This window comes from Mus caroli, chromosome 9 (assembly GCF_900094665.2).
Source record: "Mus caroli chromosome 9, CAROLI_EIJ_v1.1, whole genome shotgun sequence".
Classification (NCBI taxonomy): Eukaryota; Metazoa; Chordata; class Mammalia; order Rodentia; family Muridae; genus Mus; species Mus caroli.
In genome coordinates, this window is record NC_034578.1 from 52,608,356 (window position 1) to 52,633,984 (window position 25,629).

At 37.4% G+C, this 25,629-nt stretch overlaps 1 protein-coding gene across 2 annotated transcripts in view; it reads right to left on the reverse strand.

The window, feature by feature from the left end:
* The window catches only part of Scaper (S-phase cyclin A associated protein in the ER), a 343,420-nt gene that overhangs the window by 313,977 nt on the left and 3,814 nt on the right, over nt 1-25,629 (reverse strand). For both annotated transcript variants that reach the window (XM_021171564.2, XM_029481364.1), the window contains exons 2-6: nt 12,202-12,274; nt 10,402-10,465; nt 6,862-6,979; nt 5,774-5,844; nt 4,258-4,452 (exon numbers count right to left, since the gene is read on the reverse strand). In XM_021171564.2, coding sequence (XP_021027223.1) covers nt 4,258-4,452; nt 5,774-5,844; nt 6,862-6,979; nt 10,402-10,407 — 390 coding nt within the window. In that variant the 5' untranslated portion in view covers nt 10,408-10,465; nt 12,202-12,274. The remainder of the gene's footprint in view (nt 1-4,257; nt 4,453-5,773; nt 5,845-6,861; nt 6,980-10,401; nt 10,466-12,201; nt 12,275-25,629) is intronic.

Consider the following 25,629-nt stretch of genomic DNA (forward strand, 5'->3'; position numbering starts at 1 on the left):
CTTGACAGGCAGGATGCACCCACTTATGCAACAGTGGCATAACTATTATGGAGGTAGCTAACTGATCTCTGAACATGTACGGAGGGTGTACTGAGGAATATGGGAGGGAGATATAAGAATGTGTAGGGAAAGGGTGACTAGCATGTATTATAGATATGTATGAAATCATCAAAAAAGTTAATTATTTGACTAATATACAATAATTACATATATATGCGATAGAGTGAGATAATCAAATATATAGTAACTAACATTTGTAAAAATTGGTTTTTAAATCTCATCTATTGACATCTTCCTTATTAGCACAAATGGTGAAAAAGAACATAACTTGTTTACTGGCTCTCTCTTTCCTTCATCCTCCACAATTCCCCTTCTTATCTCTTTCCTTTACAAACTTCTATCCTCTGTACTAAGGAGTACCTACAGAAACAGCAACAGTTTACTTACAAAGCCTGCCAGACATTGGTGATGGTCCACAATGGTCATCAGTCAGCCCTCTTCTAGGATCTCAACTGATAAAGTCAGCTGCCAACAAAAGTGCTCCCAGGACATAATGTCTTCAATGCTCTTTTCTCTGACTCAGTTTGAAATCAGTGGCCTCAACCTTATCATTGCACAGATGGCGGTTTCTGCACAGGTACTGAATGTGGTCTCCAGTTAGTATGCAACTTCACACTGGATCCCTCTGGTCAAACCTGCCAGAATTCTTCATGTATTCACTTAGCCAAATGTTCAGAAGCATACTGTCCAAGCATCCTTCAAGTGGGCATGGGCTGCTACAACAAGTCTGTTGCACCATAAACTCTCTAAGACAGAGGCAACAGCAATCTCTGTAGGCAACCCCCCCACCAACAACCTACCACACATTTATTTCTTGCTCCCCACACTGCAAACTCAAATGGGAAACATGGAGAGGAAGAAAATGTGTCCTCAGCATTCTTCCTTTTAAAACTCTTTAACACATTCCAGAATTCCATAATCAAGGCAAATATCAATCCAGAGAAAATTCTATCATTTTCCTCTTTGTGAATTTAGATTTACAAATGAACCAATCATCTTAGTATTCACCTCAAACTTTACTGTGAACAAATAGAGGTCTGGCCACCACTAGACTAAATGCATAAATGCCAAAAGCCAATGCCTCTTCAACCTACCTTTTGGCCCACTCTGTAAGGGAGCAAGAGAAAGGGAGGAGTAAGGGTTAGAGAGTGTGTGGTTTTACTGGAGTCTCATGTGAATTACAAAACAAAGGTGTTAATAACACACTTAACATATGAAACACCAAACTTAACTATGATTACTCAGTTAAGGCACAAAAATTGCCAATGAATATAAAGCCTTCAATGCTTTATTTAACAAAATACAGGGTAAATCAAATGAAAAATAAGAGAATGGGGCTAGGGATTTTTCTGTAGTTAGGAGCACCAGCTGTTCTCCAGAGAACTGGGGTTCAATTTCCAGAACCCACTTGGCAGCTCACAATTGTCTCAAACACCAGTTCCTGTGGATCAGATGCCTTTTTCTGGCCCCTGCAAGCACCTGCATACATGAGGCAAAACACCCATAAACATAAAAAGAAATAAAAATAAAATACCAGGGAAATAACTGAGTTTTATATCTTATAAATATATTAACCAAATGCAAAATTAAATGGCAGAGTTTTGATAATGATAAAAGAGGGAAAAAAAAGCAAAAACGACTATAGATTATAACACAACATGTAGACTAATTGCCAAATTGTGTCTATTTGCATTATTTTAAAAGTCCTAAAGGCAGAAGAGAAAATGTTTTTTAGATCTTATCAGCATGAGACTGCAGGTCTGTTGTATACAATCATCACGTTAACTTTCTCAACCCCCCTTTCACTCTTAACCTACACCTTACATAACAAATCGTTATAACTGTTAAACTTGCACAAAACTATGGAAAAATGAGTGACAGAACCAGAAATGAAAGCCACAATTCCTTACAACAATGAATTTTCCTCAAACAGCAGCACTAGAGGGAGGAGCCAATGGTTTGGTCATCACAAGAGCTGTGTCTGCACTGGCCAATCTCACTCCTTTACAGAATGCATTTCACAAACAAATTTGATTTCTTCAGTCAGACATTGTTATTTTAAATCACAAAAACCAAAGAATCTGTTCACATGATTGAGCTCTAGGAATGACCTAGAAATTATGCAGTCTCATATGCTTACTTTTAGGCTCACACTCTCACCTTTAGGCTCACAAACTCACTTTGTAGAAGAAGCTGAACCCAAAACCAAATATAGTAATGTTTTCTACCACAATATGCTGACTACTTATATTCAAATGATATGACTTTAATTAAAAATATTTTCCACCGGACAGTAAGATAAGTAAGCAAATGAAGGTACTTGCTGTGTCTCCTAACAACCTTAGATTGATCCCAAGACCCGTACGATAAAGAGAGAGAATCGACTGCCACAGCTGTTCTCTGACTTCCACACATGTATCATGGCACATACAAACAGACTAAACTTAACTTTTAAAAATAAATACTTTTCTTAAAACAAAAAGGTTTTAAATGATGAGAAAACACTCATTGTAATCACCACACTACATATTTGAATAATTCTAATTATTGTTAATTTTAGAATGTAGTTCTGATGAACCATATTTTGAAGCTAGTTTAAAACTTACCTTGACTGTTTCCAATTAAAGAGGAAACATAAACACTGTTTCAACCTATAACTTTTCTTTGACTCTTCATGTATTGCAAAGGCTAAATAATGAACCATGGTCACTTAAAAAATATAAATGGATGGACCTGGAGGACATCATCCTGAGTGAGGTAACCCAATCACAAAGGAACTCGCACAATATGTACTCACTGATAAGTGGATATTAGCCCAGAAACTTAGGATACCCAACATATAAGATACAATTTGCTAAATGCATGAAACTCAAGAAGAACGAAGACCAAAGTGTGGACACTTTGCCCCTTCTTAGAAATGGGAACAAAACACCCATGGAAGGAGTTACAGAGACAAAATTTGGAACTGTGACGAAAGGATGGACCATCTAGTGATTGCCATATGCAGGGATCCATCCCATAATCAGCATCCAAACGCTGACACCATTGCATACACTAGCAAGATTTTGCTGAAAGGACCCAGATATAGCTGTCTCTTGTGAGACTATACCGGGGTCTAGCAAACACAGAAGTGGATGATCACAGTCAGCTATTGGATGGATCACAGGGCCCCCAATGGAGGAGCTAGAGAAATTACCCAAGGAGCTAAAGGGAACTGCAACCCTATAGGTGGAACAACATGATGAACTAACCAGTACCCCGGAGCTCTTGTCTCTAGTTGCATATGTATCAAAAGATGGCCTAGTTGGCCATCACTGCAAAGAGAGGCCCATTGGACTTGCAAACTTTATATGCCCCAGTACAGGGGAACCCCAGGGCCAAAAAGGGGGAGTGGGTGGGTAGGAGATTGGGAGGGTGGGTATGGGGGACTTTTGGGATAGCACTGAAAATGTAAACGAGGAAAATACCTAATAAAAAAAATAAATTATAAAAAAAATATAAATTCTATCACCTCTTTAATAAGTTCTATGAAAATGTACCATTGACTTTAAGATTTTACTAAATAAGAAATAACATAGTATATAACTTGTATTTACTAAAAGACCAGGCTGTTCAGTGAGTTTCCAGAACAAGACTGCTTAAAATTCTTACAAAACACAAGATTACTTAAAAATCAGAAAACACACCTTTCAGTGATAGCCCAATCCCACCCAGAATTGTTTATGGTTAGCTATCAATTTCTTTTCTCTAACAAGAATAAATTAGGAGTGTCCTAATTATTTCAGCAGAAAGGGAGCAATTCCCAAATTAAAATCTCTAACTACCAACAGTAGCCAAAGAAAATGCAGATAGAACTTTTAAAATTCTGTGTGTGCACCCATGCATGTGTGTGTGCGTGTGTGCATACAGCCTCTGATTCCTTCCCTAGGACTATGAGTTAAGACAGTTTTCCAGAAAATGAGAAAACATATATTACATCAAATGAAAAAAATTAAAAATTAAAAAATCTAAAAATCAAGAAAGCCTCAAGCATATGTCAATCTTGGAGCAGGGGTTAAAAGAACAATTCTCATTACAGGTAATGAAATAAAAAATACATAATTAAAACTCAAAAAAATGAAGTAAGAAAGTCAGATATAGGAAACTTTTTAAAGCATATGACTTCAGATGAGTGACAAGCTGCAAAGCACACCTTACCTTACACTCCACCACACTCTGATCTGATTCACAAGTCACATAGATTTCATCTACTGCCCGGCGAAGATTGTCAAAAAGAAATGCCCAGTAGCGAGCTCTTAGGTCAATTTTTCGTGGGTGCCTTGTTTTTGTAGGACTTTTATCAAAGTGCTTCTCTCCAGTTGTGGATGTTATTTTACATTCTACTGCAGTATTCTGATGAAATAAATGAACCATTAAAAAGGCAAGTAAAAGGCTTCTAGCATTATTATTGTTATAAAGCAATCTTTCAATATGAATTTTTAAGACATTCTTTTCAGCTTATACCACACTTGAATTCATCAAATAAATGTCTTCCCTAAATGAGGCAGGTTTTTCTCGTAAAAACTCCGGCATGGAGGGGGAAGGAAGTCCCAAAGTCACACCCTTAGCTGAGAAGTTCATGGCAGTTAAAGGACAAGTCCATGTGTATGCACTTATGTGCACACATGCCACAGAGCAAGTGTCGAGGAGGAGAACAACTGGTAGGAGTCAGCTTTCTTCTTCTGTCATGTGGGTTTTCGAGATCAAAGTCAAACTGTCAGGCTTGTTAGCAAGCATTTTAGCCACTGAGTCATCTCAGCAACCCAGATGATCTCTTTTTGTGAGGATACTATTCCTATGATATTGCCATGATACTTTCTGCCAGGCTGAAAAGGCAAAAAGATTCTCACCAGATGATTTCTCAGCCTCCAGAACTTAAAAATAAATAAAATAGCCATCTAAATGGCTACTGCTTTTACATTATTCATTTTGTGGAAATTTGTTACAGTAGCACAAGACAGACTAAAACAATGGTTAACACTAAATCTTTGTATATCTGAAACTGACTTTAATTCACTTCTGTAATGGACTAACTGTCTAACTAAGCAGAGGACTTCAGCAGGAGAGTTCTGTGGGTTTGCTGACCTTATAACTCTTAGATACTGCTCCAGTGTCTTTTTGTGGATACAAAGACTGCTAGTAACCTGTAATCCTCTGGAGTTACTTTTGGTAAGTTTAAAGATTTTCTTTTACCCTGATGTTCTGAAGTCCCTGTGAAACAGATCTACGTATAAATCTACTTTTACTTAAGCTGCTCAGCTCCAGTTTATGTTCTCAAGCCCCTTAGAACATACAAGTGAAAACCCTCTCAATGCACCATTCGTTTTCTCCTTTGGAAGCCTGAGAAGACATGGACTAGAAATTCCATCTCAGGTTTTCTTCACCCCGCCCCCATGTCTTCAGTACTCTCCTACTCTTTCTCTACTGCTATTTACCCTTTTAAGACAAGACATCTCAATAAGACTGATATATTAATTCTTAGTACATGGTAATCAATTAAGACGAGCCATATAGTGAATATAGAATCCATAGTTTTAAATTTAAGAATGTTACCCTAAAGTTTTATAGAAGTAAGATATACAATATTCAAATCCTGAAATTTAAATTTGTATAATGGATATTATTCTCAGGAAATGAATTAAAACAAATTAGTAAAAAAATATATATGCTGTACCTGTTTAGTGGTTTTATGAGTGCCTTGAATTGTCCTCTTAGATTTTCCACCAGTTTGACATTTCGGTTTTCCTTCAAGACATAAAAAGTAAATAGACATAGAAATCAAAAGAGATAACGTGTAACTAAGCTTTAGGTGATATATAACATACAACTAAACAACACAATGCATTCAAGTATCCCTCATACATAATTCCTATCTGAAAACTACAGAACAGTGTAATTTTATTCATTGTCAGTGAATATGAACTAATGATGAAGGGTTTTTTAAAATCTCATTTTATTTTTAAATCTATGTTCTCAAGTGCCAGAGAATGCTTTATTCAAAAGATTTCTCAGAGAGGACTCTTCAGCCCCATATGTAATTTTCTTTTTAAGCAAGACTTTAAACACAAGCATTCTATTACTAAGATATAACAACAGCCTAGTGCATTCTTAGTTAGCTTGACACATCCTATCATGTAAGGTTGGTCTCAAAGAAAGAGAAAAGGATGTTTGAAGGAAACAGGGGCACCAAGAATCTCCACGAGTTAAACCTAAGACAATCTGAGCACCAAGTCAGAGTCAGAGATTATACTCCATTAAATAAGAAGTCATGAATCTACACAAATTTAAATCTATAAATACATATATGTTTTAAATGAAAGGGAAAATGGAGCACTATTCCTTATATTGGAAGGCTAAATGATAAGCACAGAAAAAATTATAAAGTTAATAAATCACCATTTCAACTACCAGAGTGACAGCTTAATAATTTCATTATTTCTTAAAACAGCAAATGAATAATAACACTTCTTAAACAATTTTTGTACAAAATCAATTTTATTTACAATGCCAATTTGCTGGAGAATTCTAAATGTGAACATTCAGTTTAAATCTACTTACTTTCTCAAACTAAATATATGCTTACACATTTTGCTTTGTTTCATTTTGTTTAGATAGGGCCTTGTTATATTGCCAAGGCTAGCCCTGAGCTCCTAAGGCTAATCCTCTTGCCTCCAATCTTCTATACCACTGGGACCTGCACCAGCACACCCACCTGTCCTCCCAATTTACATTAAAGGAAAATCTAACTTGTAAAATGCATACCATCATCATCTTTGCTTTCTAGTGGAACACTCCAAGCTATCAGGTTTCTTGCTGTACGACCCTCCTCAGCAACAATTCTTCTCACTTTGTCATGACTATTGGAGCGCTGGAAGGAAGCCTAGATGTATTAAAATAAGAATATTTATGAGACTATTAGGTATCAACCACCATTTAGCATATATTTCTTATTCATTATTCTTCATACTTACTCAGAAAGCAAAAACTTAAAATCTAATTTGAGGGGTTTGGGAGATGACTCACTTGAATAAAGTACTTGTTGCACAAGCATAAAAAAATGAGTTCAAGTCTCCAAAATCCATGTTAAAACTGACCGAGGTGGAGCACAAAAACAATCCCAGTACAGGAAGAGGGGAGACGGGCCAACCAGTTGGGTCAAAATAGGAAGTTCCAAGTTTAGTAAGAGACTCTATCTTAAAAGATAAGGTGGGGGCAAGGAGATAGCTCAGTAGTAAATACTCCAGGCAACAAGTCTGAAGACATGAGTACAATCCCCATTACCCATATAGTAAAAAGAAATTAGTAGAACCAACTTCCATAGTTGTCATCTAACACTCACAAAAGTGCTATGGCACTTATATGCATGTGTGCATGGGCAAAGGCACAAATAAATACATAATACATTTAAATTAAAAGAAGAAAAGGCTTGGGTGGTGGCTAAATGTATAAAGTGCTTACTAACACCAAGAAAGAGCAACAATTTTTTAAAGGCAATAGCATATCATATTTTTATGTTCCCTGAATTTGTCAGCTATATGGGGTAAAGGGAATAAACATGCCAGGTAAATCTATAAATATGAGGAACTCAATTTAGATCACTAGAACCCAGGTAAAAAAATAAAAACAAAAACAAAAATAGGTATGCCAACATATGGCATAACCCTAGCACTGGAAGCAGAAACAGGGAGATCCCAAGGGCTCCAGGGCAACAGACAAGCTTCAGGTTCAGTGAAAAACACTATCTCAAAAAACAAGGTGGAAAACAAGAGCATGACACCCAATGCTGACTTCTGTCCTACACACACACACACACACACACACACATCAATACATTTACAAACATGCTTATTTCTAAACATTCACCATAATAATAATGTAAAGAAAGAAAAGAAGACATCCAATGTCAAATTCTGGCCTCCACAATATGCACACACAAACCAATCTGAAATTTGGAATGTGGTTCATTAGATATCAAGTCTGTTTTCAGGTTTAAAAAACCTAAAATTAAAACTTTAAATTACATCCAAAACTACTACAGTCTGGAGTTCAAACAGCGGTACCAAGCAGAACTGCCACTCTGCACCTATGCCAGGGCCACATCTTACATATAACAAGTCTACTGGGTGGAGTAACAATCAAAATCCCAACAAAAGAAACAAAAGAGAACGGCGAATAGGGAATGTACATGAGACACTAAAGGTAAAATCTTTTGGAGTTTGACCTTAAAGGAAAAAGAAAATGGGATTTTTAAGATAGCGTGTTTTTATGCTCATGGGAAGAATCTGGTAGAGAGAAAATGTGTTACATAGGGAAAGGGAATAAACATGCTTGCTAAATCAATGAGTGACAAAAATAGTCTCAGTACACAAATGAGTGAACTAACTGCTACTAAAACATCCAAATGACTAAAAAAAAAAAAAAAAAAAAAACATCCTACCTATCTGAATACTCTGCTCATATACTAATCATACCTTTCCTCCAGAGCTCTCGATCTTCTACTAATGTCTTTATTTACATCCCTCATTCTTCTGGCCTTAGCCTAAACACCCCAGAGGAATCTACCTAACTTTTTGAAGCTTTCAAGGGAATTTGTTATACTATGCTCTTTAGATTTGCAAATCTCAAATCTCTTATTCACTTACTCTCATGCTTCCCAATGATATAACACTGTAAAACACTATCACTTAGATTACCTAAACATAGTTTTAAACAAAAGTATCACTATTACCTCTAAGCCACATGAACAAGTTTAAATAGATGCTTTACTTTCAGCTTTTTCGCATAATTCTCTTATTCTCCCGTAGGAAATCTTACATGAATAGACATCAGGGCATAAATTTCACTATTCCTACAGCATATTCTAACTTGAGTGCTCATAAAGAAACGAGCTTTCAAAAACCAAAGCAGATGACCTCACAGTCTCAAGACTGCAGTAATACTAAACGTGAAACTTCAGACTGAATGCTCCTTTCTCCTATGAAGAACAGCATTACCAACTTAGTTCTTTTATACTTAATACAGAAAGACATAGTCAGAGAAAAAGCCACCAACTTGAAACTTTGTTTTTACTCTTTATTCTAATATTTAACATGTAAAAACATTACTATTCATCTTATATTTGCCTGGGACACTATTCAATTTATATTACATATGTTTTCTGTAATGTGCTAAATGGGCTCCTTTCAGTAAAAACTCAAAATCTGATCATTTCTAATAACTTAATTCTTTTTTTTTTTTTAACTTAATTCTTTTTGTGGTTTTTCGAGACAGGGTTTCTCTGTGTAGCTCTGGCTGTCCTGGAACTCACTCTGTAGACCAGACTGGCCTCGAACTCAGAAATCCGCCTGCCTCTGCCTCCCGAGTGCTGGGATTAAAGGCGTGCGCCACCACGCCCTGCTTAATTTAATTCTTATAAACATGTCAGTAACATAAATCTTTTAATCATCTTACTATAGGCACCGAGGTTTGAAATGCAGTCAGTGAGTCTCAGATACTTTACTATTTCAACAGCATTCTTACTCAGGCTCAGAGACCAACAAAATTTTTACTCAAAGTTAAAGTGTGCCACCTAGTGCTACGTGGATATTTTACAGCCTTGTTCAAGTATTTAATGTTTCAAATAAAAGCAATAAACAGCATTAAGTTATACTCAAATCCTGCCTGATACACTCTAAGAAATCAACTATTCAAAACACTGACCACAGTCTACATAGTTCTGGGACTTACTCCTATCTTCAAATCTACCAAAGGAGCTTAGGCAAGACTGCATTCCCTCTTCCTAAGCCCTCCATTTGAGTGGTTTAAGCTGTATAGAAGTGCCTGAAAATACTGGGTAGTAAAAGTGTAAGGGATGAGAACATGTTTGCTTCTGTTCTTAGGGCCCCTATATCAGTGGCCATCCTGAATTAAACCAGCCCCATAAGATAGCTTTCATCTGTTTTCCTACCCCACATCCCCCAGGTGTCAGACCAGACCAAGGCAGCAGCAGTTCCTCAAACAGCAGTAAGACTGAAGCTAAAAGTGACAAACAGATGGCAGGGAGTAGGAAAAGAGAAGCAAACAACAAGCAAGAGAAAACCTAATGTTGGTTTTTAAAACAGCTCCATCATAGTGGCTAGCGAAACAGCTCAGTGGGTAAAAGCACTTGCTGCCAAGCCCAATGACCCACGTGACGTGACGTGACAAGAGGAGAGAATCAACTCCCGCAGCCTGCTCTCTGATCTCCTCACAAACACACTATGGCACATGTGGACACAGATAAACAAACAAATACATAAATATGATAAAAATAGATGTATTTACCATCATTCTTTAATTCTCTTCCGAGGCAAGATCATTTACCACATAATCCCATAGGTTATAATTCCTACAATTAAAAAGATTTTGCACACACATATATATATATATATATACTTAGTCATAGCTTTAATATCAAACCATAATGTAATCATTAGAAGGTAAAAATCTCTCACCTTCCAAGTTCCTCATTACATTAAATACAAAAAAATGAATAAAACTATATTTTTTTTGTCTGTTAGGATAAATAAGATACAACAGGCTTTAAATACTTCACACTGAATAGTACCTTAATCTCCAAAATATAAAAACAAAATAGGAAAAAAACAATACTAATTACAGGACAAGCATAGCATATCCTAATTCAGAGACATCAAGCTTCCTTTTATTATAACTCTAAACACAAAATGCCACATTCACATTTTATATGCTTGGTTGAAAGTTTATTTTTTATTTAATGTGCATAAGAGTGTGCCTAATGATTGTGCAAAGCATATCTGTTGTAAAGGCCAGAAGGCGGCTTCATACTCCCCTGAAACTAGAATTACAGGGGGTTATAAGCCACCTGTAGCTACTAGGAACCAAACCTGGAGTAATGGGTATTCTTAACGCTGAGCTGCTCTCTAGCCCCACATTTTATATCTTGACCCAATTCATACTGTTTAACTAAAAGAAAAAGGTCATGAATATTTATCCCTATTGTAAGAAATCCAATCTTGTCTTCTCTATTCTATTTCATTTTTAAATAATGCTCACTCAACTTAATAAAGAAAATAATGTGTACCCTTTCCTTAAGAATTTCCATTAAATGGAGGCTGAAGAGATAGTCCAATTGTTATGGGAACTTGTAGCTCTTCCAGAGGTCATAGGTTCCGGTCCATTCATAATTTCAGCTCCAGTAACTCTAACTCTCTTCTGACTTCCATGGACATCAGGCACACTCATGGTACATACATAAACATATCGTCAAACCCATTAATATAAAATAAAAATAAATCTTTAAAAAAGAACTTCCATAAATTGAACCTTTATCTGGATATTTTAATCATTTAATGTAAGTATCCACACATAACAGACCTTACCTTTCAAGAAATCTATTTAATGTAGTCAAATTTTCACTTAAAAAAAAAAAAAGCAAAGCAGAGAAACAAGACTCTGTGTCTGTGTGTGTGTGCATGTGTGTGTGTGCATGTGTGTGTGTGCATGTGTCTGTGCATGTATTTGTGTGCATGTGTGTGTGCATGTGTGTGTACACCTAACACTGTAACAGGTACCACTGAACAAAAGAAAGTAGCAATAAAACCAAACATTTGAAGAACCTAGGTCATTTAGGCTTAATCAAGTGAATATGCTCCTTTAAAATACATCCCAGGCTGGGAATATGGCAAAAGGGGAGAGTACTTGCCTAGTGTGCTTGGGACACTGGACTCAGGTACCTGCACTATAACAAATATACTTTTAAAGCAGCACCTCAAATGCAAACATATGTTCGCGCGCGCACACACACACTCACACAACTTAAACACAAATGCTCATAATAGCATTGTTAACCAATAATCAAAACGTCATACATACCTATCAGCTAAATATTAAACACAATGTGATATAACCAAATAATATAATAAATTATTTGGCTGTAAAGGGGAATTAAGTTCCCATGTTTCATCAAAGATGAACTTTTGAAAATACTGTACATTGTGAAAAATTATAAAAGATCACATATATGATTTCATTTATATGAAATGTCCAGAATAATTAAATCCATGTAGTTAAAGGGTAGAGGAATAAAGAGAAAATGGAAGTTACCTTAAATGAGAACAGGTTATCTTTCAGGGTGGTCACAATGTCCCAAAATCCACGGTGGTATAGAAACACAGATCTGTGAAAACATTATACATGAGTTTTAAGTATGTGTATGACACAGTACATGATTTGAGCATGGGTAAACTGCTGTATTTTTTTAGTGTATTGACGGTGTTCACAAATCTACAACTCCACTCCATCTTACTCAGTGAAACACAGTCTTCACAGTCACCTATCCCATCCCAGTTTTCTCCCATTCTTTACAGCTCCTTCCCAGTATCCATTCCATCTCAGCCACACTGGCCTCTTAATGTTTCTTAGGACAGGAACCTCAGAGGTTTATGCCTGGGCCCCTCTCTGTCTTTGCCAACTGTGACTCTCTCAATGAGCCCTATTTAAAATTGCAATCCTCCAAACAAGCAAGGGCTGTGGAAGTTCATCACCACCAGATTAGCCTATAAGAAATGAAAGTGTGATAACCACATGAAAAATAAAACAACCATAGTGATGGTATAACTTACCATCTAACTTTTAACTCTAACAAGAAAGCTAAAATGCAAACAAACATTACAAATAACTGAAGCTGAGTGAGTGGCACATGTAATTCCAGATCCTCGGGAGACTGAGAAAGAAGGATCACTTGAGGCCAGGAGTTCAGTACCAGTCTTGACAATAGAGCAAACTTTGGTCCCCCCCCCAAAATAAACCCTAACAACTCCAACAATTTATTAAGAGATACACAATATATGGAAGATGTAATCTGTGACATTATTAACATATATGGTAATGCAATTTTATTTTTGTGTTTATTGTTTTTGCCTGGTGAATATTTTTATTTTCCTTACTATTGTTGTTTGTTTGTGGGGTTTTGGGGAGACAGGAGGAGGGAAGGTTGAGACAGGGTCTCTCTATGCCAAGCTGACCTCAAACTCATAAAGATTGAATTTCCTATGTCTCCCAACTGATGGGATTAAAAGCATGCTACACCAAGCCTGGATGTTTTTTGCTTTCTTAAAAGGTCTTGCTATTTTACCAAAGCTAGCCTCTAATATGTAATCCTCCTGCCCTGGCTCCCTGAATGCTGAAATTAAGAAGCATAAGCGAATTGATGTTCAATTTGTAGCTACACTATAGATTTTATAACACTCTATAACTACAGCATGTTTTGTGTAAGTCTATAGTAACCACAAATAAAAACCTATAGTAGATACACAATAGAAAGAAACAAAATAAAAAATTCAAAAGTTATCATTACTTAAAAAAAATCACAAAGGAAAATATCATGAAAGAATCTTAAAGTGATAAAACTACAAATCAGAACATAATTATAATGTATGGACCTATATCATTTTTTAAAAAAAATCATAATCAAACACTCTCAAACACTGAGGCTATGGAGTGCTCACAAAAAGGGACCTATCATGACTGCCCTCTGAAAGACTCAACAAGCAGCTGAAAGAATGGACAGAAGCAGCTGACCCCTGTTGTTGAATTAGAGAAGGCTAAAAGAAGCTGAGGAGAAGGATGATCCTGTATGAGAACCAGAAGTCTTAATTAATCTGGACCCCCAAGATCTCTCAAACACTGGACCACCAAACAAACAGCATACACCAGCTGATATGAGGTCTCCACATACAGTAGAGACTTCTGGGTTTGTGTTCATTCTGAGATGATGCACCTAACCCTCAAGAGACTGGAGGCCGCAGGGAGTATAAAGGTTGGGTGGGGTGGGGAGGAAGTGTGGGATGTGGAGCAGTCCAAGGGTTGATGGGGGGAGGGGAGGAATGGAATATGGAGTGTAAAAAATAAATTTAAAATAAAATTAAATTAAAAAGAAAAGAAAATAGGCTGAAAAAGTGAAAGGGCTAAAAAAGATATTCCATGTAAACAACATCCTTAAAGAAAGCATAGGTATTTTACCAGATAAAACAGATTTTAAGTCAAAAACTTCCACAAAAAGTCATGAAATGATAATAAAAAAGTAAATTCATCAAGAAAATATAATGATCATAAATATATCCCAAACTCAGAGTAACTAACAAAACAAGACAAATGTTAACACAATTGAAGGAAAAATTACAGAGAACTAACACTAGTGACTTCAATATTCCACATTTTAAAAATGATTACATTTACTTATTTACTGGGGACATACATGCATGCCACAGCAAGTCTCTCCTTCCACCATGAGGGAGGGTGCTTTACCTACTGAGCAATCCCACCAGCCCAATACCCTACTTTAAAGAAAGGATAGATCATCTGGGCATACTATCATTAAAGAAAAAGATACTACAGCTCAAATGAACCTATCAAACATATTTAGAATATTATACTCAGCAGCAGAGTACACACTATTTTTAATCACAAATGGAACATTTTCTAGGATAGATTATATGCTAAACCACAAAACAAGTGTTAATAAATTCAAGGTTTTAAGTAGTAATAACTTCTTTCTGACCATAGATGTTATGAAACTATTATAAAAGTCAATGATGAGAAAAATTTAAAATTCAGAAATATGTGAAAACTGAGCAACATATTCCCCAACAACATATTTCCCCAATAACATACAGGTTAAAGAAATTAAAGGAGAGCTGGGCAGTGGTGGCACACGCCTTTAATTCCAGCAGTTGGGAGGCAGAGGCAGGTGGATTTCTGAGTTTGAGACCAGCCTGGTCTACAGAGTGAGTTCCAGGACAGCCAGAGCTATACAAAGAAGCCCTGTCTCAAAACACCCCATCCCCCAAAAAAGAAAAAAAGAAAGAAAATAAGTCAAAGGAGAAATAATAAAATACCATGGGTAAAACTAAAATAGAAATATAAATAGCAGAGCATACGTATAAGAACACAGACCAAGAATGGAGTCATGTGAGAATTCTTTTGTGTGTGTGTGTGTGTGTGTGTGTGTGTGTGTGTGATTTTTCAAGACAGGGTTTCTCAGTATAGCCTTGGCTGTCCTGGAACTCACTTTGTAGAACAGGCTTGTCTGGAACTCAGAAATCTGCTGTCTCCCGAGTGCTATGATTAAAGGCGTGAGCCACCACGCCAGGCCAAGAATTCTGACTGTTTGTTAGAAAGAATAGCTAAGATCAAAAACTCAGGTGACAGCAGATGCTGGCAAGGATGTGGAGAAAGAGGAACACTTCTCCATTGCTGGTGGGATTGCAAGCTGGTACAACCACTCTGGAAATCAGTTTGGCGGTTCCTCAGAAAATTGGACATAGTACTACTAGAAGATCCAGCAATACCTCCTCTGGGCATATACCCAGAAGATGTTCCAACTGGTAATAAGAACACATGCTCCACTATGTTCANAGCAGCCTNANTTATAATAGCCAGAAGCTGGAAAGAACCCGATGTCCCTCAACAGAGGAATGGATACAGAAAATGTGGTTCATTTACACAATGGAGTACTACTCAGCTATTAAAAACAATGAATTTATGAAATTCTTAGGCAAATGGATGATGGATCTGGAGGATATCATCCTGAGTGGGGTAACCCAATCACAAAAGAACACACATGATATGTACTCATTGATAAGTGGATATTAGCCCAGAAACTTAGAATACCTAAGATACAATTTGCAAAACACATGAAACTCAAGAAGGAAGACCAAATGTGGATACTTCATTCCTTCCTAGAATGGGGAACAAAATACCCATGGAAGTAGTTACAGAGACAAAGTTCAGAGCTGAGACGGAAGGAAGGATAATCCAGGGACTGCCCTACCCGGGGATCCATCCCATAAACAACCACCAAACACAGACACTATTGCATATGCCAGCAAGATTTTGCTGACAGGACTCTGATATATCTGTCTCTTCTGAGGCTATGCCAGTGCCTGGCAAACACAGAAGTGGGTGCTCACAGTCAGCTATTGGATGGAACACAGGGCCCCCAATGAAGGAGCTAGAGAAAGTACCCAAGGAGCTGAAGGGGTCTGCAACCCTATAGGAAGAACAACAATATGAACTAACCAGTATCCCCAGAGCTCATGTCTCTAGCTGCATATGTAGCAGAAGATGGCCTAGTCGACCATCAGTGAGAGGAGAGGCCCTTGGTCTTGGGAAGATTCTAGACCCCAGAATAGGAGAAGGCCAGGGCCAGGAAGTGGGAGTGGATGGGTTGGGGAGCAGGGGGAGGGAGGAGGGTATAGGGGATTTTTGGAGAGGAAACTAGGAAAGGGGATAGCATTTGAAATGTAAATAAAGAAAACAGCTAATAAAAAAATAAATCTTAAAAAAAAAACTGCAGGAAAACAAGAGTCTTGTGACTCAGTTTCTTCAAAAACACTAAATCATTCTTAGAACATGCTTTTGTGCCTCTTTCAGGTGTAGGAGATATGAATGAGTTTACTTCAGATTACTCATTACACTGGCTATTGTTATTTGTTTATATGCCTCTATGGGAAAACATGGTTTTGCCTTGTGTGACTTGCCCACCACATGCAGCTTGCCCTGTAGTTGCACACTTTACTCATATGTGCATGCGTACTCATGTGATTCCTCTTAACCCAGAGTATAACTGTCTGATGCTCAGAATAAAGTTGACTACTGTATAAGACTTTAGTTCCCCTCACTATAAGATCCATTCTCCCAAGTCCCACCATCTCTAGAACAAGTAACACATAGGAACATGGCAAAAGCATTTCTAAAAGGAAATTTTAAAACAATGAGTGGAAAATTTAAAAGGGAGAGGGATAAGAAGAGGGAGAGGGATAAGACGAAGATGAAGAAACAACATCAAAAAGAAAACTAAAAATCAAAACAGAACTAATTTTTAACAAGTCCAGAAAACAGGTAAGATCAATTAATTTAAAAGTTAGTGTTTCAAAAGAAAGAGAAAAATGTCTGATTAGACTAAGAAACTTGGCAGGAAACTGGAAACAGAAACTGAAGCAGAAGCCATGGCTGCCCATGGCTCGCTCAGCTTGTTTTCTTACACCACCTAGGACCACCTGCTGAGGGGTAGCACCACCACCAGTGGACTGGGCCCTCTCTCATCAACCAGTAATCAAGAAAATACCTCCTCATGTGGGTCCCCTAGTAATTGGATTGTCTCTGACTGTTACCTGCCTTTGGTTCCCTTTCCCCTAGCTGGGCTGCCTTGTCTGGCCTCAGTGAGAGAGGATGCCCCTAGACCTGCTGCTACTTGATGTGCCAGGGCAGGTTGGTACCCATGGGAAGTATGGGAGGAGGAGGGTTGTGAGTGGGACTGGGAGGAGAAGGGAGGGGGCTGCAATCTGGATGTAAAGTGAATAATGTTAGATAGATAGATAGATAGATAGATAGATAGATAGATAGATAGATAGATAAAAAATAGCCCCACAGACTTGCCATTAGGCAATCTGATGAAGGTATTTTCTCAGTCGAGTTTCCTCTAGCCAAGTGGTCCTCAACCCTCCTAATGCTGCAATCCTTTAATACAGTTTCTCATATTGTGGTGACTCCCCACCATAAAATCATTTTCACTGCTACTTCATAATTGTAATTTTGCCATTATGAATCTTAATTTAAGTATTTTTGAAGGCAGAGGTTTGCCAAAGGTGAAGAATCACTACTCTAGCCAGATATGTCTAGGTTTGTGTCTAGTTGACAAAACAAACAAACAAACAAACAAAAACCAATCAGGAGAGAATCTATATATAAATTCTCAAGATTATACCAAAACCTATCTAGATCAATTGAGAAAAGTTTCAGGAGCTGAAGCAATGGCTCATCAAGTAAGAGCAATAAACCGTTCTTCTAAAGGTAGAAAAACATTACAACAGATCTCACAGTAAATACAGAAGACCACTGGGCAATTCTATGAATAGCCTAGAATACCTATAGGAGTGAATAAATTAACAGACACTTAAAACCTGCCAGAACAGAATCATAAAAACACAGAAAACCTGAACAGATAAATAATGAGTGATAAGATTGAATTAAAAGCCTCACAACAAAGAAAAGCCCAGAACCAGATGGTTTTACTGCTTAATTTTACCAAACTTTAAAGATGACTGCTATGAATTATCAAACTATTCTAAAAATTTGCAAGAGAACCATTCCAACCTCAGTCTATATTATTAATATTACACTGATGACAAAACCAAACATATGCAGAGGAAGGGAAAGATGGAGGAGACTACAAGCCAATACACTTGATGAATATAGATGCAAGAACTTAGGGACTACTGAACCCAAACAACCCATCAAGAAAATTATACTCTAGCATCAAATGGTATTTATCTCAAAGACCGTAGAGAAAAAGAAGTCATTTACACCATTATTTGGAACATAAATCAGCAAGATTTATGGAAAACAGTACAAAGATTCCTTAAAATAGTTTTCAAAAATACTATATGACAACAACCACCACAACTGGTAAATATCTAAAAGAAATAAAATAATAATATCAAAGTTATAGCTGCATTACACTGAAAAGTGTATACTTTTCAGCATTAATCACAATCCAAGATAATCAACCTACGTGCCTGTCAATGAATGATACATAAGGAAAATGTGCTATTCGTAAGAGGGTATGGTATAGTAATCAACCTTTAAAAAAGAAAATCTTGTCATTTTTAACAACACAGGTGAATCTGGAGGATATTATGCTAAGAAAAATAAGCCAAGCACATAAAATAAATATTGTGTGATTTTTATTTGTGAAATATAAAATAACTGATCTCATAGAAGCAGAGAGAAGAATTGTAATAGCTAGGAACTAGAAGACTGGAGTGAGAAGTAGGAAGATACAGATTAAATGACACAAAATTCTAGAGGTTTATTATACAGAATAGACACATGGTTAATAGTAATACTTGAAAACTTCTAAAGAGTTTAGTTCCTAAATATTCTGTGATGGTTAGCTTTAATTGTCAACCAGAATTGTCAATCTGGAATCACCAGGAAGACAGTTTTGGTGAGGGACTGCCCACACTGTGTTGGACTGTAGTAGATACATCTGTGCAGAACTGTCTGAATTATGTGATGTTGGATGACCCAACCCACTGTGGGTAGCACATTTCCCTTGGCACCTGTTGCCAATTCAAATATCAATCAACAGAATAATAATCAAATTCTAGTACGTTCATGTAACAGAATACTATTCACCAACAGAAAGGAATGAACTACTTATACACATACACAGGAATACAAGACATTACACCCACAGAAAGAAATGACAAACAAGAAAATAGTCAATGATTCCATTCATATAAAGCTACATATAAGGCAAAAGTAAACCTAGCTTTAAAAAAAAAAAAGGTGACTATTTTAAATAAGGCTGCTATAAACATAGTGGAGAATGTGTCTCTGTTATATGTTGGAGTATCATTTGGGTATATGCTCAGGTAGAACTATTTCCAATTTTCTGAGGAACCACCAGATTGATTTCCAAAGTGGTTTTACCAGCTTTCAGTCCCACCAACAATGGAGGAGTGTTCCTCTTTCTCCACATACTTACCAGCATCTGGTGTTACCTGCATTTTTAATCTTAGCCATTCTGACTATTGTGAGGTGGAATCTCATGGTTATTTTGATTTTCATTTTCCTGATGACTAAGAATGTTGAATATTTCTTTAAGGGCTTCTCAGCCATTCAAGATTCCTCGGTTGAGAAGTCTTTGTTTAGCTCTGTACTTCATTTTTAACAGGATTATTTGGTTCTCTGGAGTCTAACTTCTTGAGTTCTTTGTATATTTTGGATATAAGCCCTCTACCAGAGGTAGGGTTGGTAAAGATCTAATCTGTATCAGGATTTCCCCTCTCCAATACTTTATAAATTACAAAATGGTAATAGTTGTGCTCAATTTATATTTTTGAGAGCAAAGGTTTTTTTTAATATTTACTTAAACAGAAAGAGTGATATGTAGCAGGATTTTCCCTATCCAACTACATTAAAATAGTAGGGCAGCAGGAGGCCTGTGATTGGACCGGGAAGAGGGAAGCGGAGTAAAGAGTTGCAGAGACAGAGAGGTACTCAAAGGAGGGAGGAGAAGACAAGATGGAGGCAGACAGATAGGAAGACGATCCTGATCCCACATGGTTTTAAATAGCCACAGGTAGTTATGGTTGCATAAAGGCTAGAATAATAGGGATAATTTGTCTAATCTAGGTGGGCAGCTTTTATCATTATCAGTTGGTCTGAAATTATTGTATTGGCATCTTGTGAATTGAGAATTTATTGATATATATAAATATGACTTGTTAATTATAAGCTTCTAGAGTTCTGTTTCTACAGGGTTGCTAGGTATTGTGGCAGTTGACTGGGGGTGGGGGTGGATGGTCGTTGCATGGGGCTGGCATGGCAGTGAAGGAAGCTCCAGCCTCTCTAGAGAGTTGGTGGTCAGAGAGTAGCTGGATGGAGCGCAGGAACATGGCAGTTCTTTTTTAATATTTCCCACAACACTATTCCAGTAGATAAACATGGGCCCCAGCTGAGGGATGGTGCCACCCATCCAGCTCAAAATTTTTAACCCAGAAATGTTCTTGTCCAAAGGAAAGACAGGGACAAAAAATGGAACAGAGACTGAAGGCAAGACCACCCAGAGACAGCCCCACTTAGAGATCCATCCCATCTGTAAAAACCAAACCCTCACACTACTGCTGATGCCAAGAAGTGCTTGCTGACAGGAACCTGGTATGGATGTTCTCTGAGTGCTTCTATCAGCGCCTCACCAAACAGATGCATAAACTCACAGCCAACCATCAGTCTGGACTCAGGAACCCCAATGGAAGAGCAAGGGGAAGGACCAAAGGAGATGAAGAGGACTGCAACCCCATTGGAAGAACAATGTCAACTAACTGGACCACCCAGAGCTCTTAAAGACTAAACCATCAACCAAGAAGTATACATGGAGGGATCCATGATTCCAGATACATGTGTAGCAGAGGATGGCCTTATCTGACATCAATGAGAGGGGAGTCCCTTGGTCCTGTGGAAGTTTGATGCCCCAGCATAGGGGGATGCTAGACTGGTGAGGCAGAAGTGGGTGAGTGGGTGGAGAAGCATGCTCATAAAGGCAAAGAGGAGGGGGGAGAGGGCAGATGAGATGGGGGGGGTTGTGGAGGGGTAACTGGGAAGGTAGGTATCATTTGAAATGTAAACAAACAAATAAATAAATGTAAACAAATAAATTAATTAAAAGGTGAACTGCTTGGAGGGATTGAGATGGGACACAAACCTCCTGGAGGATAGAAATATTCAACAAACGGGCTGGGAGATAGCTTAATGTTTAAGAGCACACTTTACCCTTCCAGAGGACCCAGGTTCAATTGCCAGCATCCACATACAGGCTTAGAACCATTTATAACTCCAGTTCCAAGGGAACCAGTGCCCTCCTCTGGTTTCTGTAGGCTGAATGTACATGGTGTACAGACATAAATTCAGGCAAAACACCCATACATATAAAACAAAAATTACAGAAAAAAACAAATGTTTTACAAATGGAGTAGTTGATCACAGTTATTGTAAATTTGTCACTGTTAAAGGAACTATTCACTTAGAGTGGTTATATTTTTCTTAGGTAAATTATACCTGAATGTTTTTAAAGGGCACAATTAGAAAAATTAATAGCTAACCCTACTACAAATCTATCAGGAAACTATTTAAGAAGATACATATATTTTGAAATAAACACATAAATCAGGGAAGAGTATATACTGTGAGACTGACCTCCAATTTAACTACTTACCATTATCATAATTATATAATTTTAGATATGTTATTACTCCCTCAGGACTTCTTCCCTTCCACAATATAAAATAACATCTTTACAAAGTTAAATGATAGTATTCTAGAGTGAGAATTTCCGCCAGATGATACATAGATCCCCTAATAGTTTCTGAAATGTACTGGCTATTTTTGTGTCAACTTGACACAGCTGGAGTTATCACAGAGAAAGGAGCTTCAGTTGAGGAAATGCCTCCATGAGATCCAACTGTAAGGCATTTTCTCAATTAGTGATCAAGGGGGAAAGGCCCCTTGTGGGTGGGACCATCCCTGGGCTGGTAGTCTTGGGTTCTATAAGAGAGTAGGCTGAGCAAGCCAGGGGAGGCAAGCCAGTAAAGAACATCCCTCCATGGCCTCTGTATCAGCTCCTGCTCCCTGACCTGTCTGAGTTCCAGTCCTGACTTCCTTTGGTGATGAACAGCAGCATGGAAGTGTAAGCCGAATAAACCCTTTCCTCCCCAACTTGCTTCTTGGTCATGATGTTTGTGCAGGAATAGAAACCCTGACTAAGACATGAAATATTACAGAAAACCAGGCACTCTTTCTCCCAATTCCCTCATATTTCAANGCCCTGGGGGTCAGTATCAATATCTGAAGACCTCTCCCCTACTGGAGTTCCTTAGATTAGGCACTCAAAAGACTCAACGAGAAAGAACACAGTTCTGTACAGCTCACTGGTTAAGCATAAATATCTCTTTTCAGTCATTCCAGAACTAGTCTATGAAGCTGTGAACTCTACAAGCCTTCCCANTAAAGATAGCTTTAGTGTACACATACTTTGCAAGCAGACACAAAATCCTATGACCATGAACTTAGCTGTAATGAAAGAGAGAAGATTGTGGTACCCACTCAAAGACAGAACTGNCAGTCACAGGAAATAGTAAAAAGAATGTGATCTCTAAGCTCAGATTCACACATACCCCAAGGCTGCCNTGTACAAATTAATACAACCTTTAGGAAAGTTATCTAATTGCTTTTTAACTTCTAGTTCACAATTAGACAAAGAGAGTAAAATATCTAACCCATCAGGTTATTTTCAAAAGCAATGAAATTTTGTGTGAAAAACCTAACACAAAACCACCATTCAAAACCTGGTAACTGTATAATACAGATTATGAGGGAATGTTTACCAATAGNTTCCTTANTTNTTGAACAATAACTATCCTACAATTGCAAAAACCAAAGACCTGTAATTATTAAATTTAGATACACTTTCAAAAAACAGGGTAAGAATGGCTCAAATGGAATCATAANCTCTTGAATCCTACCAGTCTTATCACTGTGCCTTGAACACTAATGTTCAATTTGGTACTTAACAGATTTTCATCCCTATCTCCACATTGAAACCAGTCACAATGCTGGGGCAGAAGAATTCTAAGAGGGCAGCCTGGGCTACATAGCAAAGCCTTTTCTTAAAAGAAAAATTCATAATTTTCTTTCTCCTAGGAAAATCCAAGATAGTTCTTTGCACCAAAAGAAAACTACTGTAACGTGTGCACTAATAAACACAAGTAGATAATATGTGCTTCACANCAGAGCATCTCAGGATTACAAGGATCTCTGGGAAGCAATCCCTTTAATGACATGAATTTTAAAAAGTAATTCAAAAAGAGCAAAAGTGTGAAACACATTTCAAATTAAAATAGTAGCACTATTTAGGTCATGTCCTCATTTTTGCAAAAGAGATATTCAAATTACTAATAAGCACAAGAAAAGATGTTCAAGTCAGTAGCCATTAGAAAAACAAATCAAAACCACAATGNCGTATCACTTCACATCACCCAAGTGTCTATAGTCAAAAAAAAAAAACAGGACTAGAGTGTCAAAGGAAACCGAGAAATTGTAACCTTCCCCACACTGCAGTGGGAAAGTAAACTGGTACAGCTAACCTACCACAGCATGCATTTAGCAGTTCCTCAGTNAATTAAGCATACAATTANCATACGACCCAACAATTCNACTCCTATATTCACTCACATGGAATGAAAACNCAAACCACACAAAACTTATACAGAATGTCCACAACAGCAATGTCCTAAAAACTAAAAATATGAACATACAGATGACCAAGAATTGTCCAACATGTAAATAAAATGTGNGATACCTACACAATGGAATGCTAGTTCTCATAAAAAGGAGTGAAGTGCTAGTACTTCTGAGATATAAACAATTCTTTAAAATGTNCCAAACAGAAGCAATAAGATACAATGGATTACATATTAGATAATTTTATTACTGTGCTATGTCTCAAATGGCAAACCCACAGGTTAGTACTTGGCTGGGTTAGAGGTCATGGAGGACTAGGGCAAAACAGTGTCTTCTGGCCATGACAGGAGCACTGCACTCATGCACTCACAGCAGTTGTTGCTGACTACATCTGACCTGAACAACATAAAGCCAGTCAACATTCTACCACAGAATGAAAAGTGTCCTGAGCTCCCACTCCTGAGGAGCTATGATCACTAAATGGCTTCTAGGGAAGGGAGAGTCAGTTTTCTTTAGTAGTGGAGCTCAACCCCATCCANTGGATGGTCCCACACCCAGGACTTATAGGCAGCACACATTGGAGTCAGTGGGCCATTAAAAATAAATAAAATATTAGACAAAGAACATAAAATTGGGGGTAGTAAAGGGATGAGAGAGTACTTTTTAAAAAGTATTAATATTTTCCTGAGTTTGGTACTTAATCTTGTTATAGGTATATTCTAAAGCTATGAATAATTTTTCACAATTTTGATTAGTACAAACCTAAAAGTGTATTAGAGCAAAAATGAGTAATACTGAAACTTCATAATTCCTTACTGTTTAAAGAGTTTTTCAATTGCTTCAGTATATATCACCANGAATACATCAACCAAAAAGTATTTTTCCTGTCAATATGGCATGACCCAGTAAAAATAGCAACACAATCTCTTGTTTGCTACACTGTATTTAAAAGCAGGCCAATATACCAAAATCTTTACAAATAAAATGTACAGGTGAGTAGCTTTTATAGGAAAATATCAATCATGTGTTAATTGCTCAAATAGACTGATATATAGCAGTTCATTCTCCACTTCTGCATGCCTCCAAAATATATAATGAACCTACTATTTAAATTAAGGTCACTATGCGCTACAAAGGCCTGATTCAAAGTAACAGAAACAGGAGCTAAAAAGATATCTCAACCAGTAAAGTGCTTGTCACACAAGCATGAGTATCTGATTTCAACTCTCAGTATTAAAAAACAAAACAAACAAAAAACAACAAGTGTGGTTACCTATAATTGTAATCCCAGGAGCAGGGAAGCAGAGACGGAGGACTGCTGAGACTTGCGGCCCAGCCAATCTGCCTAACCAGGTAAGCAAGGCCCAGGTCCCAGTAAAAACCCAGTCTCAAAAACAAAGTGGCCAGCTCCGGGGGAATGGCAGCTGAGGCCCACCTATCTCCTCCTATACCAGTACATACAAATAAAAAGGAGCTACTTTGCAACATTAATAAAACCCTTAATATGTAAGAGATGGAAATTTTTTTAAGGGNAGCTCTAGCACTGAACCACAAATCTTTTCTGTCTAAATTTGTTGGAGTTTGCTTTCTATTGCTGTAATAAGACAGCAAATTGTGAGGGGGANTGTATTCCAGCTTAAAGCTTACAGTCTCTCATGAAGGAAAATCAGGGTAGGACTCAACCTGGACACAGGAACTGAAGCAGAGGTCACAAACACTACTTACTGG